At 32.2% G+C, this 18,382-nt stretch overlaps 1 protein-coding gene across 1 annotated transcript in view; it reads right to left on the bottom strand.

The window, feature by feature from the left end:
- The window catches only part of Lrp1b (low density lipoprotein receptor-related protein 1B), a 1,500,426-nt gene that overhangs the window by 411,182 nt on the left and 1,070,862 nt on the right, over positions 1 to 18,382 (bottom strand). Inside the window, exons 38-41 of the mRNA XM_013030060.1 lie at positions 12,152 to 12,278; positions 11,865 to 12,016; positions 11,444 to 11,568; positions 8,897 to 9,268 (exon numbers count right to left, since the gene is read on the bottom strand). Of these exons, the coding sequence (XP_012885514.1) occupies positions 8,897 to 9,268; positions 11,444 to 11,568; positions 11,865 to 12,016; positions 12,152 to 12,278 (776 nt within the window). The remainder of the gene's footprint in view (positions 1 to 8,896; positions 9,269 to 11,443; positions 11,569 to 11,864; positions 12,017 to 12,151; positions 12,279 to 18,382) is intronic.

Below are 18,382 nucleotides of genomic sequence, written 5' to 3'. Positions count from 1 at the left end.
AATAGCAAAGGTAAAATTTCCAGATATGCTCTATTATAAAGTTAAAGATCCAGTACTAAAACTTATTAAGCCTATTCATATGAAAATAGTTCTTGAACTACCATACACAGAATGTGATTGATTTCTTACTGCTAAATCCTTTGCTAACAACATATATCATCTCACTGAAATTTATCCATCTAACAGTACAACTAAATTCATTTTTCTAAGAGAAATAAAATTGAGAAGGTAAATAACATGCTAAAAGATATAGCTTGCAAATGATGAAGACGAGGGAATGGGTTGAATCTACATGGAGATCTTTGCTCCAAAATCTGCATTTTAAATTAATATCTCATAATGCCTCTTATAAAAGCTCAGAGTTTTGTATTTTCTCCCACTAATGTCCACCTCAGTACAACCAAGGAAATAATATAATTCAGTCATTTTCCAGGCACATGGAGTTTAAGGTGAGTCCTTTAACTACCAAATTATAAAGCTGACATGGAGAATTCATAATAAATTATTATTATTACATAAATGATGAATTCTGTTTTTGAAGAGAAGAACACTAGAAAAGAGTATATGCAAGATACTTTTTGTTTTAGTTTTCTGGGTTTTGTTTTGTGGTCTATGGATTGAACATGAGGTTTTCCACAACGCTAAACACATGTTCTGCTACTGAACTATAGCCTGTCTTCCCATTTAATACTTTTCTAAGTTATTCATATTGGAAAAAAATGGAACAAACCAGGCTCCATTGGCTTACACCTGTAATCCTTACTTCTCAGGCTTCTGAGATCTCAGGACCATAGTTCAAAGTCAGCTAAGAAAGGAAACACCTGGAGAACTCTTATCTCCCAATTCACCACAAAGTGAGAAATCACTAGTTTTAAGCAAAGAAAGCTTGTGGACAGCACCTAGGCCATGAGATCAGTTTCTGAGATCAGAAAAAATGGATCAGGCGTAGAGGAAGTTCAAAACAACTTATGTAGATGCAAATAAGAAAATGATGAAAACAGGAACACACTGGACACTGGGCATTGGCGGCATAGGGATTCCAGGTGAATTTCTAAGATTCTCAGTCTAGACTAATGAAAGGACCTTAAAACTTCTTCCAATTTCCTCCAGGTAGTAATGGGATAAATTTAGGGAAAAACATGGTCAAATCTTAAAATAATAAGTATCTGATCAGGATTAGAGGAGTGAATACAACTAATAGAAACATTTGTGATTAATTGGATTAACTTATTTGATATTACCCAATGCCTTGAAGTGAGTTAAATGGATTACAACTTGGGACATAAGAAAGTCACTGAATCGAACTAAGTCAATGAAACCATTGTGAATGAGATAGAGATTTTGCAAGTAAAGCAAGTAATGAAGAAAGATTAGCCTATGAGGTTGCCTATGGATAAAGAAAATCATATGGAATAAGTGGTTCAGGTAACATGAAAATAGAGAAAGTTGAGTTGGATCCTGATTGGGAAAAAGTATAATGACATTTTAAAGAACAAATGTAGAAATTGCTTTGGTCTTCACATATGAAACTTATTTTGATATGTTGATTGTGGGTTGACATTGACATATATAAAGTAAAATTTCAGTACATGCCTGGAGATTTCCCACTAGTTTAAAAAAATCTAGGACATTTGGATTGGTTGGAACAATAAATTAAAAAAAAAACCCACTATGAATCACCACAACGATTGAGTCAAATGAAAGAAAATTATATTCATTAGTAAGAAGAATGTTTTTGTGGGAACTACATACTCAGAAACAGGAAATGTGGAAAATAGCTATTGATAATAAGGGTAAGTTGTAGTGAAGGCATTAAAAGATTTATCTCTTAATTTATGCATAATTTTAGAAAATGATGTGGCCCATGGAGAAATAATTGAAGAGGAAAGTGGGAGATGTTGAGAAGTAATTAGACTGCAGATTTTGAAAACCAGGCTAAGAAATACAGTAGGATATGCTTAATAAAAGAAATTCAGGTTGTGTTAGAGGAAGAACCTAATTTTGGTTCTAGGTAGTGTTTTAGATCCCAACTATTTTCAAAAAACAAAAACAAAAAAAGTTATTCCAACTTTTGGGGTGACTGAGAATTGAATTGAATTAAGGCATTGATATGAATAATGAAATCACTAAGAAATATTTCATGTGAAAAAGAAAATGAAAATGAAAGATTTGGGGTTTAAACTAGTTAAAGAAATGGAAAAGGACCATGGATCTAATATGAAAGTATAGGATAACAATTCATCAACATGTCAGCAAAGCAGAGAACTACATATTACAAATGGTACTTTGTAAACATCTTAAGTTAATGAGATTTGGAGATTTTACTGTATCTTGACATACCTTTTAGTCTGTTCTACAAGAATGACAATCTATGCCATCTGCTCTACTACGTAATAGATCATGGGAACAAGGTTACAAAAAAAATGAACAAATAAAAAATTTTGGAGTGTAATTTCTTTACTTTTAATTATGTTATTCTTAAAGCTATCTAATTAAAACTCAACCAAGGAAAATTTGTGCATGAATTTCTGTCCTGGGAAAAATTCACATAGTGATTTGCTTTAGTATAAAGCATTTTAATACTTTGATTTTTTTCTCCTTCTCTACCAAACTTCTCCCTCTTCATTTTTTAGGAGTGAATTATACTGAGAAGCTATGAATAGCAGGCTGATGGTAGAATTTGTAAATACTGATGTCTGGTACAGTTCGATAATTCTTGCATATAGACTGAAAACCTGAGCACATTTTACTAGATATTGAAATTTCAGGTTTTTTGAAAAACAACTGGCAGATTCAAGTCAACTTTCAGTTAGGAACTTTGGATTTGCTTGTGTCCTTATGTAATTCTACAGATGCTCTCCTATTTACTTAAGAAAAGGACAAATTCACATCTTCATGATTAAAATTAAAATTCATAGAATATTGATTTCATCTACTGAATTCCTGGCATAGATCCCTTAAAAGGAAACAAAAGTTCTAACATGCAACACATTTGAATTACTCCCTATAAAAATGTTGCTTGTAACGATATGTCCCAGAATGTTTTCCCTTTAGTAGTCATTTACTGTTTATTCTGTTTAAGTCAACAACACAAAAATATGGAACATCAAGTTCTTCAGTCCTGTAGTTTACACAGAAAAATTAAAAATTCAGTAACAACTAACATGAAGGACTTGTTAGGATAGCTTAGCATTATTTTCAAAAGTGTGAAAAACTTGTACTTTTGAAGGGGTCCATGGCCAATCATTCTTCCCAGTTTGTTATTCTATTCCCCATTAGCTAATTTTTCCATGTCTCATTTTTTAAGATTTATTTATTGCCATCAACTGTAGATTTACTTACAGTTTATGGATAACTTAGAATGAGTATTATAGTCTTATACTTTATGTCAACAAATATTACACAAAAAATCAAACAATAAAAATGACTTTTAAAAAGCCATCTAACATCTTATTGTATCATGTAGGAATTTCTGGTGGTCAGAATACATATGATAGACAGAGATATTCCTGCTGCTCTTCCTCTTGTTTGCTATCTGTCAACATTTCTTTGAAACAGCATGTACATTTCCAAGTTTCATAACTATTTTCATGTTTCTTTTGTTTTCTTTTTGTTTACATCATAAATTGTTTTCTGTTCATTTATTTGTATTTTATTTGTGCCTTTTCACTCTGACTACACTATAACCTAAACTATAATACATACACTGTTTTCAATGTACCTTATTAATAGGGACTGTATTTTTCATTTGCAACAGATTAACTTGTGCTTTTTAGTGAAATTATTGTAATGCATATAACTAGGCCTTTTGATGTCATAGTATTCGTTTCTTTCATAGGGTTTTGTCTTTCTCTTTGATGTACTCTACTACCCTACCCCCCACACAAAACCTTAGAAAATTCAGATTTATTCCTTTCATTTTAATTTTTGGATTGGTGTTTTATTTTTCAAAACTGACTTTCTGAAAAATCCATAGTTGGGGAAGATGAATTTACAGATCAAAAATAATGATAATAAATGTGATATTTAAAAATCTCTCTTCCAGCTTTTTTGTCTCTCTGTGGGGTCATAATTGTTTTAATTTGATGGCTGGCCCTTGAATTGTAGCTTTATCTTTCGCGATTCAGTTGTGGTTTTGTTCCATAGGAGATATATATATATATATATATATATATATATATATATATATATATATGCACACACACACACACACACATATATATATATATAGTATATATATATAGATAGATATATATAGTATATATATATATATATATATATAGTATATATATATATGTATATAGTAACTTTCTAGCAGTTACTCACTCTATTCAAAAACCTTGCTCAAGTCCGTGGTTTAAATCCTAGAGTAGCTCTGAAGTATATAATATGAGAGCCCCAAATCTGATGTTTCTCCATTCTTTCTGCTGTGAATTTCTGTTTATTATTCATAGAAAAGTCTATTTTGTTTCTTTAGATTAGCAGTCTCTTTGATTTACCTTTCAAAAGTATGTTATATCAATGACTACTATGTATGTGAGAGTCAAAGATGTCCTCAAAGTTAGCAACAGTATCATAGCCATAGCTCTTGTCTCTACATATAAAAAATGTGACCCAATGAATTTTCATATGTTCGTACTGTGAATAACCAAGGGTAAGAAAGAAGATAATTACACTTAATTTAACCATACCTAATAATCTGTGGCATATTGTAAGCACATTTTATATATATATATATATATATATATAATATAATATATTGAATTGCCTTTAATGGTCCTTGTCATCCTTTATTTTAACCCTCAAAGCAAAAACATTTACATAAATCTTAAAATTGAATATAAAAATTGTTGTTGTGTGACATTTTCAATAACTATTTTCTTTGCTGCTTTATTTCATTTTATATTTATTTTGTTTTGCTTTTATTGGGGTTGGGTGTCTAGCAAGTGAAACTATAAATTGTCCCACAAATTTCAGGGGTAGTATTACAATGGTTAAACAACTTCTGGGTAGGAATAGGCGATAGAAGGAAAATATTTATAAAGTTTCACCTAAATTATGTATAGTCATTTCCATTTTTAATTTCTAGTTAGACTGTAATACACTACTTCTTATCTATAATTATAGTAATGGTTTCTGATTATATGTCACGCAATGCACATGTAGAAATAATTGAGGACAAACCAAGTTTATCCTTGATGATCTGCATCCATAGTAATGTAAAATTTTAAATTAAAATAATGGTTATTTGTAAGTTCTTTATATGTGTGTGTTCTTTTTTTTGGAAAGTAATTTTCATTTAACAACGGATATGTCTTGTTATCGTTTGATTCTCTGATCACTTAGATGAGCTATTAAAAAAGAACTAGTAAAAGCAGATAGCATCTAATAAAAAATATCCAAGATTTTGAGGGCACTTGCTATATTTTTGATACTTGATCATCAGTGTGAAACATGGATATCCTACTTTCTATCTTGAGATAGTGAGGAGACACTTTTATCTGACATACAGTGTTGAGATTTATATATACATATATAAATGCTCTTGTAAAATATTCTCAATAATTATGAGTTGTTTTCCTATTTTAGTAGTGAGAAAACCGATTCTAAGAAGCTCATAGAATATCACAGAAAAGTGGGATCTGTGTTGCCAAGCTCCACTCTCCATTTTTATTTCTCTCATTTCTTTCCTGCACATGTAGGTTACCTGGTCACTATAGGGTTATTAATTTTACTTGCTATGATAATGGCTGAGAGGATTAGAATGCATGTGGATTGTTTAATATTTGATTAGTACCTTTGAGATTATTTCATCACTGTTGAAAAATGATTAAAAACAAAGTAAAATTCCTCTGGAATTTCTGACTTCAGACAACCTTTATACTTAATCAAATGACAAAAGACTTATCTTGTTACTTTTTTTTTTTTTTAACTCAGGGCTTTGTACTCTGTACTTGAGCCAGATCTCCATCTTCTATAGGTTAAGTTAATTTTTTTAACTGTAGAATACAATCATTGGAAAATCAAGTTTTTAATATTAGATTCCACCCGACCAGCTTAATCTCAAACCTTCTATGTACAGGCTCCTTAATTATATCAGTCCTTGTCTGTCAGGTGCTTTATTCAGTTTTTGCACCAAAATTTCCAGAGCTAAGATTCCCAATGTAGTTTTCGCTTTTGAATAAATTTTATATATTCTTGAAGACACCAAAATATTTGTGTCTGTGGACTCTAGTTATTTGCCATATTAGGCATTATAATTTAAAAGCATTTTGAATATTTACCAATTTCTTTAAAACTTAGAATAGTGAATGTGTCAGTGTGAACAAAGTCTTCTAAGGAAAGTAGCCTCTATTTAAGCATTTACACCTTACTAGAAGATAGTTATATTCTCAACTATTGAATCTTCTCTATCTTATCTTTGATGGTTGGTTCAATTAACTCACCAACACACATGTCAAACACTTGAAGGTTAATTCTAATGTACAAACTGCTAACATAATGAAATTTTCATATTATATCACATTCATATCTACTGACATATTTTGATCTTTGAATGGATTATTTATCTATGAATGGTCGGTTTCCAGATATAAGCTAATCTTTATTATGCTGTATCCCCTCAAATTCCACCAGTTAACATCAATATACATTGAATCATAAAAATCTTAAACTATTGGAAGCTGTCAAATATATTGTGATGAATAAATTCTTCTAAATAATTATTTTCATTAAAAGCATAACATTTTATTACTTGTAACACATAAAATAGGTTATTTTCATTGAAATAGAGAACACATTGCTTATTCCTTAGTAAATGTCTACTATATGTCCAGACTTGTTTAATGACAGTGTTTGTGTTCGTCATTATTTCATATAAAAATTGTTGCTTCTAAAAGAAATAAGTTCAAACACTCATTCACACTTATAGTTTCCTTCAGAAGGTACTTGTGTATATTGTCTGTTTCCTCATGCAGAATATTAAAGAGAACTGTTCTGAAGGGTGGAGATTCATAAATATAGTAATTTTATTTTTCACAGTAATATTCTTAAGTAAAACTGTTGTTTCCTCCCCCTGCCTTGTTGAGAAGTGACAGTGAAAACTACAGTGACTACTAATATAGTTCAATGCCACAATGCCAAGAAATGCTAAGAATAACAATTTTATCATAGGGTGGAGGCTGAGGTAGAGGGATTGGAAGTTCAAAGCCTGTTTGTATAATAAGTCCATAACTTAAAAAAACCTGTAAAAGAGATATTTTCCTATATACTTAATGAAAGTGAAAGTGGATATGTATTTTTGTCTGAATAGCTGTAAGAAATAAACAAATACTCATAATTAGAATGGTAAATCTTCTAAATTTCTAGGATTTGGAAATACTTGCATGGTTGAATGAATATGTTTATACACAGATGACACAACGAATCACCAGAACTAATCAATATTTATCAAAAAGAAAATGACTAAATAAAACATGTAACCTGAGTACAGAATTAAATACAGTATACACTTAGAAAAGAATATGATAGATCTATTTGCACTGACATAAAAGCTTTGCTACATATAATATACATAAGTGACAAAAGCACCTAGATGAATAATAGTACATTTAGAAATATGTTTTATAATTAAAGATGATATATACATTCTTGGGAGTATATATAGAAGGCTCCAGGCAAAGGCAACTGTCAATTATGGGTAAGATAATGGGAATGATAGTAATAGCAATAAGAATGACCTTCATTTTAATTCTATACTATTGAACACAAATTTATACCGTACATTACATTTAAAAAATAACTCAAAGGGGGCTGGGAAGGTGGCTCAGTGGTAGAGTGCTTGCCTTGCATGCATGAGGCCCTTGGTTCAATTCATCATCACCACATAAGCAGAAAAAGCCGGAAGTGATGCTGTGGCTGTAAGAGGTAAATCAGCCTTGCACTGAAGATCTGAGGAACAGCGGCTAGGCCCAGAGTTCAGGCCCCACAACCACAACCACCACCACCAACAAAAACAGATTTCAAATAGTTGAAGTAAAAGTGGGGAATATATGGAAATCACATAAAGGGAGGGGGAAGAGCAGGAAAAAGGAAAATAATGGCCTTTAACACGGTACATGATAAGAAGGAGGTTGAGGTCTGGCAAGGTGGCTCAGTGGTAGAGCGCTTCCCTTGCATGCATTAGGCCCTGGGTTCGATTCCTCAGCACTACATAAACAGAAAAAGACGGAAATGGCCCTGTGGCTCAAGTGCTAGAGTGCTGGCCTTTAGCTGAAGAGCTCAGAGACAGCATCCACGACCCACGACCGACAAAAAAAAAAAGGGGGGGGAGGAATACTATACAATGCGAGACTTTGAAATTAAAACTAAATTATTTAAATTTAATTCAATAACTTCTATAATAACATTTCCTCATTAAACTCATATTAAAAAATATAAGTACGCTGGTTATTGAGTGGCTCACACCTATAGTGAATGGCTCACACACCTTTTTGTGTTTGTATGTGTGTGTATATACACTTAAATGATAATGCTAGACAGTTGTCTAAGAAAATATGATTAACATAACTGTGAGTCATCTATTCTTAAAAGTATGATTTCTTCCATTGTACAATCGTCATAGTTTTATATTGAAAAATTACTTTCCAAGAATTCTATTTCATTATTTGTAATAAACACTGTCAAACGTTAACTTTCATAATACATTGCAAGCTTATGCTACCAGTTAATTGCTTCTTTGTCATTTTGGATATCCAGAAGATATAGACATACTCATTTTGAAACAGAAACTCTAAGAGATCATGATTGCCAAATACAATCTCCATTATTATTTCTCTAATAATCCAAATGGTTCTCATTTCCATAAAACTACTTAAAATCAAATTGTTGTACTTACTTTCAACAATTACTTGTCTGTCTTCCCAGTTATCTTTAATAAGCTGTATATTTCCAAAGTGTGCATCACTGTAAAAGATTCGGTTGGTACCTTTCTTTTTCTGGCTATAGTCAAAAGCCAAGGCAATGACGTTCTTGAAGTAGTGTGGATTTTCATATGGCCTTATTGGGGAATTTAAATTGGTTTCATCAGAAAGATGTATACTTTTTAATATTGTTCTCCCTGAATAGAGCAAATAGCCTTCATGCCTTAAGCAAGTAACTCCATCCTCTGCCAAATATCCATGGGCACACGCACAAGTTCTCTGGTAATTTCCTCGATAAAGGCAGAGTTGCTTACAGCCACCATTGTCTTTGGCACAAACATTGGTCCCTAAGGAAGGGGGAAAAAAGCATACACAAATGCACATGTTTGTTTCTACTTTGATTTTCAAATAGATTTTTCCATGAAGAAATATTGGAATTTAATATTGACTAATATTTAGTATTCTGACTTTTATTTTAGAAAAATCAATAAACAACACTAAAAATTATTTTTAAAAATCACACAAGTTGGGGCTGGGAAGTTGGCTCAGTGGTAGAGTGCTGCCTCACATGCATGAAGCCCTGGGTTTGATTCCTCAGCACCACATAAGCAGAAAAAAGCTGGAAGTGGCACTGTGACTCAAGTGGTAGAGCGCTAGCTTTGAGCTGAAGAGCTCCAGGACAGTGGGCAGGCCCAGAGTTCAAGCCCCATGGTGAACAACAACAAAAAAAAAATCACAGAAGTTAGCTGAGGGATGTTGGTTCAACCCTGCAATCTTAGCTTCTCTGGAGGCTGAGATCAGAGACTCTCAGTTTGAAGCCAGCCACGGCAGGAAAGTCAATTGAGACTCTTCTCTCCAATTAAAGACCAAAAACACCATAAATGGATGAAATGATAAAGTAATAGCTTTGAGCTACAAAGCTCAAAGAATACCCAGGCCCTGAGTTGAATTTCTAGAATGGGCACACACACACACACACACACACACACACACACACACACACACACACCAGAAGTTTTTCTGTAAAGAAATGAAATCCATTCTATTTCCTCACAATCACTATAATTTTCCTTTAATAATTTGGTACATACCTAGATATATAACAATCTTTGGGAAAAGTAACCAGCTCACTAAAAACATAGTGAATTCACCAAATATCTATGCATGGATAGCTCTACATAACTATCTATTTTTTTCTATTTATCTATCAATTCTATTCTGTCAATTTATCATTAAAATATAGGTGTACTGCTTTGTTTTTTCTCTAAAATGTGCAAACTTTCAAGACATTTGTACTCTAATATGCCTATTTTCATTCATACATATGTATATACAGACATACATTTACATATAGATATATATATATACACACATATATATATACATATATATATATACTTTTTTATCAATTTACTTAAATTTTGAGTGGTTTTAGCTTATACCTAAGATTTCTTCATAAAGTAAAATCCTTATGAATTTATTACCACCATCAGTAGAATTATTACCCAAAGAATCTTGTAAAGAATTTTTGTTTTCATCATGGGGCTTGAACTCTGGGCTTGGGCGTTGTCCCTCAGCTTTTCAGCTCAAGGCTAGCACTCTACCATTTAAGCTACAGTGCCACTTCAGGTTTTCTGGTGCTTTATTGGCGATAAGAATCTCATGGACTTTCCTGCCAGGGCTGGGTTTGAACTGCAATCCTCTGATCTCAGACTCCTGAGTAGCTAGTATTAGTGGTATGAGCCACTGGCACCTGGCTATTTTGAATTTTTTAAATACTCAAATAACTGCATCCCAATATCAGAATACATATTTAATAAAGTAATGATTCAGGAATAATATATATTAGAAACATCATCTTCTGTAGCCATGACAACTTTTATATTAGGAAATATAAGTTGGGTTCTGTTAGCTCATGCCTGTAATTCTAGCTACTCAGGAGGCTGAGGTGTGAGAATCACACTTCAAAGCAAGCGTGAGCAAGAAAGTTTCTGAGACTCTTGTCTGCAATTAAACACCAGAAAACCAAAGTGGTGCTGTGGCTCTAACTGGTAGAGCACAAGCCTTGAGCAAATGAATTCAGGGACAGCTGCCTAGGACTGAGTTCAAGGCCCTGGAACAGATATATAGAAAACAAAAACAAAATATAATACTTTGAATTAAGAAATAATCTTAGTCAACATTTTTATTTTTCATCCTAATATTCTAATTAAGCTTTATTTTTATTTGTGAAAACATTATCTTTTATCAAGATTTTTCAGCCAATACTTAAGACATGGGATGTGCCTTATGTAACATGTCCATGTGTTGTGCTGTCCTAGAAAAATGATTGTATGCATGAACTTAACATTTCCTTGGATCACTCTATGAATTTTAGGAAAAAATGCATGGGAAAAAAACCCTAAGATTTGGAGGTTATGAACTCATGTAAGCATTAACTCTTAAGTGCAGCAAATGTTCTAAAGAAAGAAAAAAACAATAAGAGTATGTATATTAATTTATATTCCTTTAAGGATGCTGACCTTTCTCTCTTACTCGGTTAAAGATTTTGATCTCCTTCAGGTTGACTCCAAGGCTAGTTCTCATGGTTACGATTTCAGTGGCATCATTCTTGTGGCCCCTTCTCACTGACCCGTTGGCATGTGCTCTGCAAAAAGGTTGAATATACATGATCAATACTCTTTCACAAATTAAAGCCAAGCCAGGTAGTTAAGCTGAGGATAACAGATGGCCCAACAGAAGGGAAAGTAACCAACTTTAGTCTGTGATATGAAAATGCTTGAGCCTGGAATAACAAGAGTGCTTGCCTTTTCTGTGGAAACTATATAGCTTTGTAAGATCCTTGTTGTGACCTTGCTAAGGTTTGGATAATCCTGCAAGGGCAAAGTAACTGGCACTGAAATAACATTTTGAGACTCGAATAGTTATGAAAAAATAAATTACCTGTCAGACCAGTAGATGTAAGCCCCAAAGACTGCAACTGAAAACATATCCACATTGCTCCCTGACAGCACCATTTCTCGATTCCCTCCAGTCTCAAGGTCAATTCTCTCTATCTTGTCTGTGCGAGCGTCACACCAGTATAATTTATTTTCCTAAAGATCAATCGAGAAGCAACAAGACAAGTGTTTGTTGATTGTTTTATTAAGGAAACATGGAAACATTAAAAATGGAATGATGTAAGTTGACAGTTTAAGGCATTTGAAATATTTAAAATAAATGCAACAGACCTCATAGTCAATGGAGATGCCATTGGGCCATATGATCCCCAGGCTTACTAGGATAACCTTCTCGGAGCCATCTAAGCGAGCTTTCCCAATGCAGGGCACCTGTCCCCATTCAGTCCAGAACAGAAAGCTGAAATACGATTTATAATCGTATAAAGATAAATGCAAAAAATAATTACCAATCTTAACAACAATAATACACTAACAGAGAAACAATTCAGAAGTATAAAACCATGTTTATATGAATACTTAAGTCATTTCTATTATTAAAATATTGAACCAGCCATGCTATAGAAATCATAAGGATGAATTAAAAATTCTGTGGAATTTTCCTTTGTAATGCAAAGCAGAGAGATAAAGTTGCAAATGCGTGCCTGCATTTCTTTACATTATTATTCAATCATTTATTCATTTATTTTTTGAGACAATATTTCCAGGCTGGCCTTGAACTCCCAATCTTTCCCTTTCAGCCTGGTTAGTAGTAGGAATACAGGGGTGTGCCGCCACCATGTTAGCATTAATTTGGTACTGTCAATTAAATTAACACGGTTATTTTCTGATTGATATTAGTAAAATATCTATACTAGCAGACCACTAGAAAAATTAAAAGCATAGTTAATATTTAATTTGTGTATATACACACGAGCATTTCACAAAATTAAATTCTGTTTATTTAGGTACTCAATATATTATTGTTGTAATTTGGGTTTTTATAAATTATCTTTGATGGCACCTTAACACATGTTTTCATGCAGAAAACATTATGACTTGTACAAGCACAAAAATCAAACATAATGTCAATGAAACAATACAGAAATATTTGTTAAAATGTGTCAAAAAGGAAATGTAAAAAAATCAAAAATTTAATCTATCAATTTTCACTTTTTCATTCCACAAATTTTGCATTTATATTACAGACCAGAAATCAAATTTAGAATTTAAAACCATTGAACTTTTTAATATGTCACATAAAAGAACAGACTACAGTTTAGAAAAATAAGGTTATCAGACAACCATTCGTTCCATTCAGGCAACATTGGTTGTGTATTCCTGTGGATATTTGCATATAAACATGTAAGTGATCACAATACATAACTGATCTCATAAAAGATATGAGACTACACAGAGTAAAACTAAAGAGACTCATCCTCATATTTTTGTAGTCTTGATGGAGTTAATATTTGACCATAAGCAAACTTAATCTACCTAAAATATATGTATTCTCTTTAATTACTGTTTTGATTTAACATATTTTTTTCTGAAAAATGTTATATAAAATAAATATTTCAGAAATTTACAACAGGTAAAACTTGAGGTGTGGCTTGAAATCCAAATATATTAATCCTGAAGATTCTTCCTTTAGTATTTACAAATCCTATATATCAGAAGGGAAAATTTTTTAGCCAGAAATTCAATGAGGATTTTATTGGCAAACCCTTAATAAATAAGTCATGAAAAAAATCTATACATGCATAACAGCCACAATTTTTAAAAATTTAATGTGAGTTTCAGCAAACTGGTCTTATTTAAAATAATTGAAATATTAAATGTATGCATATTATATGTAATGAACTCATTGCTAATATTAATCTGCATTCAAATACACTTAATGAGTAGTAAAATAATATACTGAGTGAATATACATAATCAGTCTACTAACATATGACAATCGGAGTCTTTGTCATGGAAAAAAAATATTTTTAGTAACTTATTATTAGCTGTTCCTTAATAGAAAGGATACTACACAGTATTTATTCCACTTGGTGGCATGCATCATAAGGGCTTAACCAATTTTTTTCAGTATCACAATATGACTTTTCTGCTTTTGCTGCTAGTAGAAAATAATTTTTTAGCTTAAAGAAAATTATTACGTTTAGTTTTTCAAAAAGAAAGTGATGTCTAATCAAAAAGGAAGGGAAAGTCAATGGAGGAGGGAAACTGATTTTTCAAGCTGAACTAAATTCACGCATGGTTTCTATTTTGCATTTGGCTACATTTTAAAACTTCATGCCTCTATTGTTTGAAAGCAGGCACCATGCCCACTGTTCAAGGCACATTTATATCTTGGATACAGCTAATTGACTCCATTATGAGTCACCTTTTCCCAGGGTAATACAACTTGCCATGCTTTAACATCAAATGGAATATTAAAATGCTGTACTTTATGCCTATGATATGAATTTCAGCACTGAAATTTCTATGTAATCCTATGTGGAAATCAATTTTTGAAATATTTTATGCAGACTATGCATTGGTAGGCATTTTTCCCTCTAAAAACAAGTCAATAACCAGATGTACAAATCATAAGGGGGCCTTTACAACTAATATTTAAAAATATTGATACATACATCCTACAAATAAACATGCCTTTTAAATTGCAATATCTATTCTTAACTGTCAACATGGAACATATTTGTGTACGAGACAATATTTAAGTGTGGATATACAGGTAAATAATAGTTACATATTATTACAAATGTAAAATATTTCTTTATTTTTGATTATAATATGTCTGTTTCATGGGCTAAAAATTAGGGAATTAAAAATATGCACTAAGATCTTGCTATTGAGTTTTTGCTGAACTGTGTGCCAATGGAGAGGTATTGAAAATCTGACCAGAAGGGAGGAGTGGGCTGTGGTAAGTGGGGGAAAATGATGGAGGGGCTATCAGTGTTTTAAAAATGTACTCATTACATTAGTTATGTAACTGTAATCCTCCTGTTCGTCACCTTTACAATTATTGTTTTTTTAAAGAAAGAAAGAAAATCTGGCCAAGAGATTCCTGGAAAGTGGAAATGACAAGATTTGAAGATTGAAGAAATATTGTAGAAACATGAAAATTTTAGTTGCTGTTGTAACACAGAGAGAAAGAGAGCGAGAGAGAGACAGAGACAGATACAGAGAGGAGAGAGAGAATAAAAACAGATTAATAGAGGAAAGGAATGGATGGAGAGTCAATGAAAGAAATTTTCCAGCAGAAGGTAATTGGTATAAAACCTGAAAAAAATAAAAAAAATGCAAATAAAAACAACTATATTAGTTTATGACTGTTTGGAAACATCTGTGTATAGAACCTGAATAGCCAATAAATGCCGAGACAGTGAGTGTAGATCACTTCTCAAATTACTTCAAAAGTAAACATTTCTATCTCCTGCCTTCCTATTCCATTCTATTGTTTCTCATTTATCAAGGCTCTCCCTGAACTCTCTCATTTTTGTCTTCTCTTTATATTAATTTTGTGTCTCTTCCTTTGTGTCATTTCCTTCTACTCTTCTATGAGTATGTGGAGGGTCTGTGTGAAGAAATTTTATTTTTTTTTTTGGTCGGTCGTCCCTAAGCTCTTCAGCTCAAGGCTAGCACTCTACCACTTGAGCCACAGTGTCGCTTCTGGTTTTCTGATGGTTTATTGAAGGTAAGAGTCTCACAGACTTTTCTGCCCAGGCTGGCTTTGAACCTCGATCCTCAGATCTCAGCCTCCTGAGTAGCTAGGATTACATATGTGAGCCACCGGTGCCCGGCTCATGTGAATATCTGAAATCATGAGCCACCGACCCCAGCTTGTATGAAAAAATTCTGTGTGAAGAAAAATTCTCCACACTCTACTGTAGATTCAATTTATTGCTCAAGATTTTGTCTGCTTCTGTGTTTGCTAGCTTCAGTTTCTAATTATCTCTTACTATTAAATATTTTTAGTTAATATCTCCCCTTACCCATCAAATCCCAGAAAATGACACCAGAAGCAACATCAGCATAATCAAAAATTGTGTCTTCTATGCTGTGCTATTCACTGAGCTCTCTATGGTTGTTTATTTTTCTTCCTTGGAGTTACAGGTTTCAGACTGAGAATGTTTGGCTTCCCTCCATCCTACCATCACTCCCTCTTTCTGTCTGTCTGACTCTCTCCTTTTCCCACCACTCCCTCTGTCCTGCTCATTTGCTTTACATTTAATATATTTCCTTTGTCTCAAACATTTCCTCAATAACCACCACCATTCTGCATTTTGTCCCTAATTGCTTCTTCCTTTCCTCTTTTTTGGATGATCTCATCTACTCTCATCATTTATTGTACAGTCTTAAACAATAGTTATAATACAAAATAATTATTATAACATAAAATATTATAATACAATCTGAGATGTGTCTCAAGTGGTATAGCACCTGCCTAGAAGGTGAGCACTACTAAGGTCCCAATTTTAAGCCTGAATACTTCCAAAATGAACAAAATCTAGAATTTTGACTTGTGGTAATAGTCTGTGAATATATTCATTTTAGAGTTTAAAGGATTTAGATAAAATGAGACCAACAAATGAAGAAGAGAGCTGAAACAAAACTGAGTCGCAAGGAATTCAAATATTTGGAACTCAGAGACAACAAAACAAAACAAAACAAACAAACAACAAAAAACAGTAAAAGGAAGAGTAACTTGGGCTGACCAGTGAACTATAGCAATCACAAAGATTGCCACCTTGCAGATCTCTTTGAATACCAATGCTTTAAGAGGTCTCTTATTAATACAAGCAGCCTATTCATATATTACTTGTATATTCTTTGGCCTAGGATGTTAACTCAGCTTTGAATGATAAATTATAATTTATCTAACTATGTTAAGATAATCTCTGCCATTTGACTGTTGATTAATTAAAAAACAGGCATAAAGTCACTTCAGGATAAGCAAAAATAAAGAGATTAATACTAATGTTTCCTTACTCCTAGGTAAAACTTAGCTTTATTTTTATTATGCTCTACTCCCTACTTAAATGCAGACATGCTCCCTGGTATGTGTCAATATGTTATAATACCACTGTAAATATGAAGACAAAAAAAAGATAGTGAAGATAGTGGTTAAAAATAATTAAACCATCTTGGAAATTAATTGAATCATTATTAACAACTATCTATTTACAGACTTGAAAAAAATGAATAATATATTCTTTTTAATACATCTTTTGCATATTATTTTATATATTGCAAACTGGCATGCACTGGATATAACCTTTGTACTATATTAACATACTTTATTTCCTTATACTCTACACTATCAAACTCATTTAATCGTGTGACATTTACTAAGAAAGCATAATGAGTGATAATATTGCAAAAACTGCACATAACATTCAAAAACTTGGGAATGTTGCTAGTTTTCATACACTGCTTTAGCTAGTCTTTATTCTAAGTAAGTGTTGTTTACAACTATATATCTAATCTACTTTTTGTTTGACCATAGTATATTCATTTTTCTTTAATTCCAAAATCAACATTCCTTTAATAAAAATGATTTCCCCTTTAAACACTGTTGATTTGTGTCACAATATCAAGGTAAGAAAAACAGTCAGAGGGAAAATATAAGAATTACCATAAAGAAAACTTCAATACTATTTTTTGGAGAAAAGTGATTATCAGCCAGCTTTCACTGTTTTTTAACTGTTATTGCAATAACCCTAAGAATAGGAAAGTAAACCCAAAATCACACTTGGCTCTTCTAGAGATAGTATCTAGTGAAGAACAAAATACATTACCAGAGTAGTGAGATATAATTTCTAAAATCTTAATATAAACTTAGTATAAAAACTTAATATATAAGCTTGGCAATGGAGCAGAATGAAAAAAGAAACAAATATTTGAAATACTAATAATAGTACTTCTGAGATTGGTTGGAAAAAAAACAAAAACTAAGAGAATAATAGGTGTTAGAAGACTTGATTAAGAAGGAACAAAATAGCAATTATAGACTTTATATAAAAGATGACAGGAATTCCTTGAAACATTTGACATGAGCAGATTCATATTTTAATTTAATTTTACTCTAGCCTTTGGTGAGGTTGGAAGCCCTAGTGGGAAGTGAACACAAATGGACATGGTAATACCAGACTTAATTAGAATGTAGACAGTGAAAATCCACAGTAGAAGAATGGTCATAGAACTATTTAGTCAAAAAAAAACCACCAAAAAAAAAAACAAAAAAATAACAACAAAAACCACCAGAACTTAGTGATAGTGGTAGGTTGAGTTCTTTCCAAATACATATACATGTGAGTATAGTTTGGAGTCCAATGAAACTTCTAAATTAAAATGAAAATTAGATTGGTAGATGTACTTATCTAGAACATAAAAATGAAAAAAAAGTGAGGAACAATAAAAATGCTCTAATGATAAGCATGTTAGTTTGTTAACCAAATATACACAAATTGTCACTGGACTTTTGGAAATCCTGATCAATAAGTTTGATGTCAAATG

This window comes from Dipodomys ordii, unplaced genomic scaffold (genome assembly GCF_000151885.1).
Source record: "Dipodomys ordii isolate 6190 unplaced genomic scaffold, Dord_2.0 Scaffold126, whole genome shotgun sequence".
Lineage (NCBI taxonomy): Eukaryota > Metazoa > Chordata > Mammalia > Rodentia > Heteromyidae > Dipodomys > Dipodomys ordii.
Note: the sequence above shows the minus strand (reverse complement) of the source record. Positions and strands in the feature narration are given on the sequence as shown.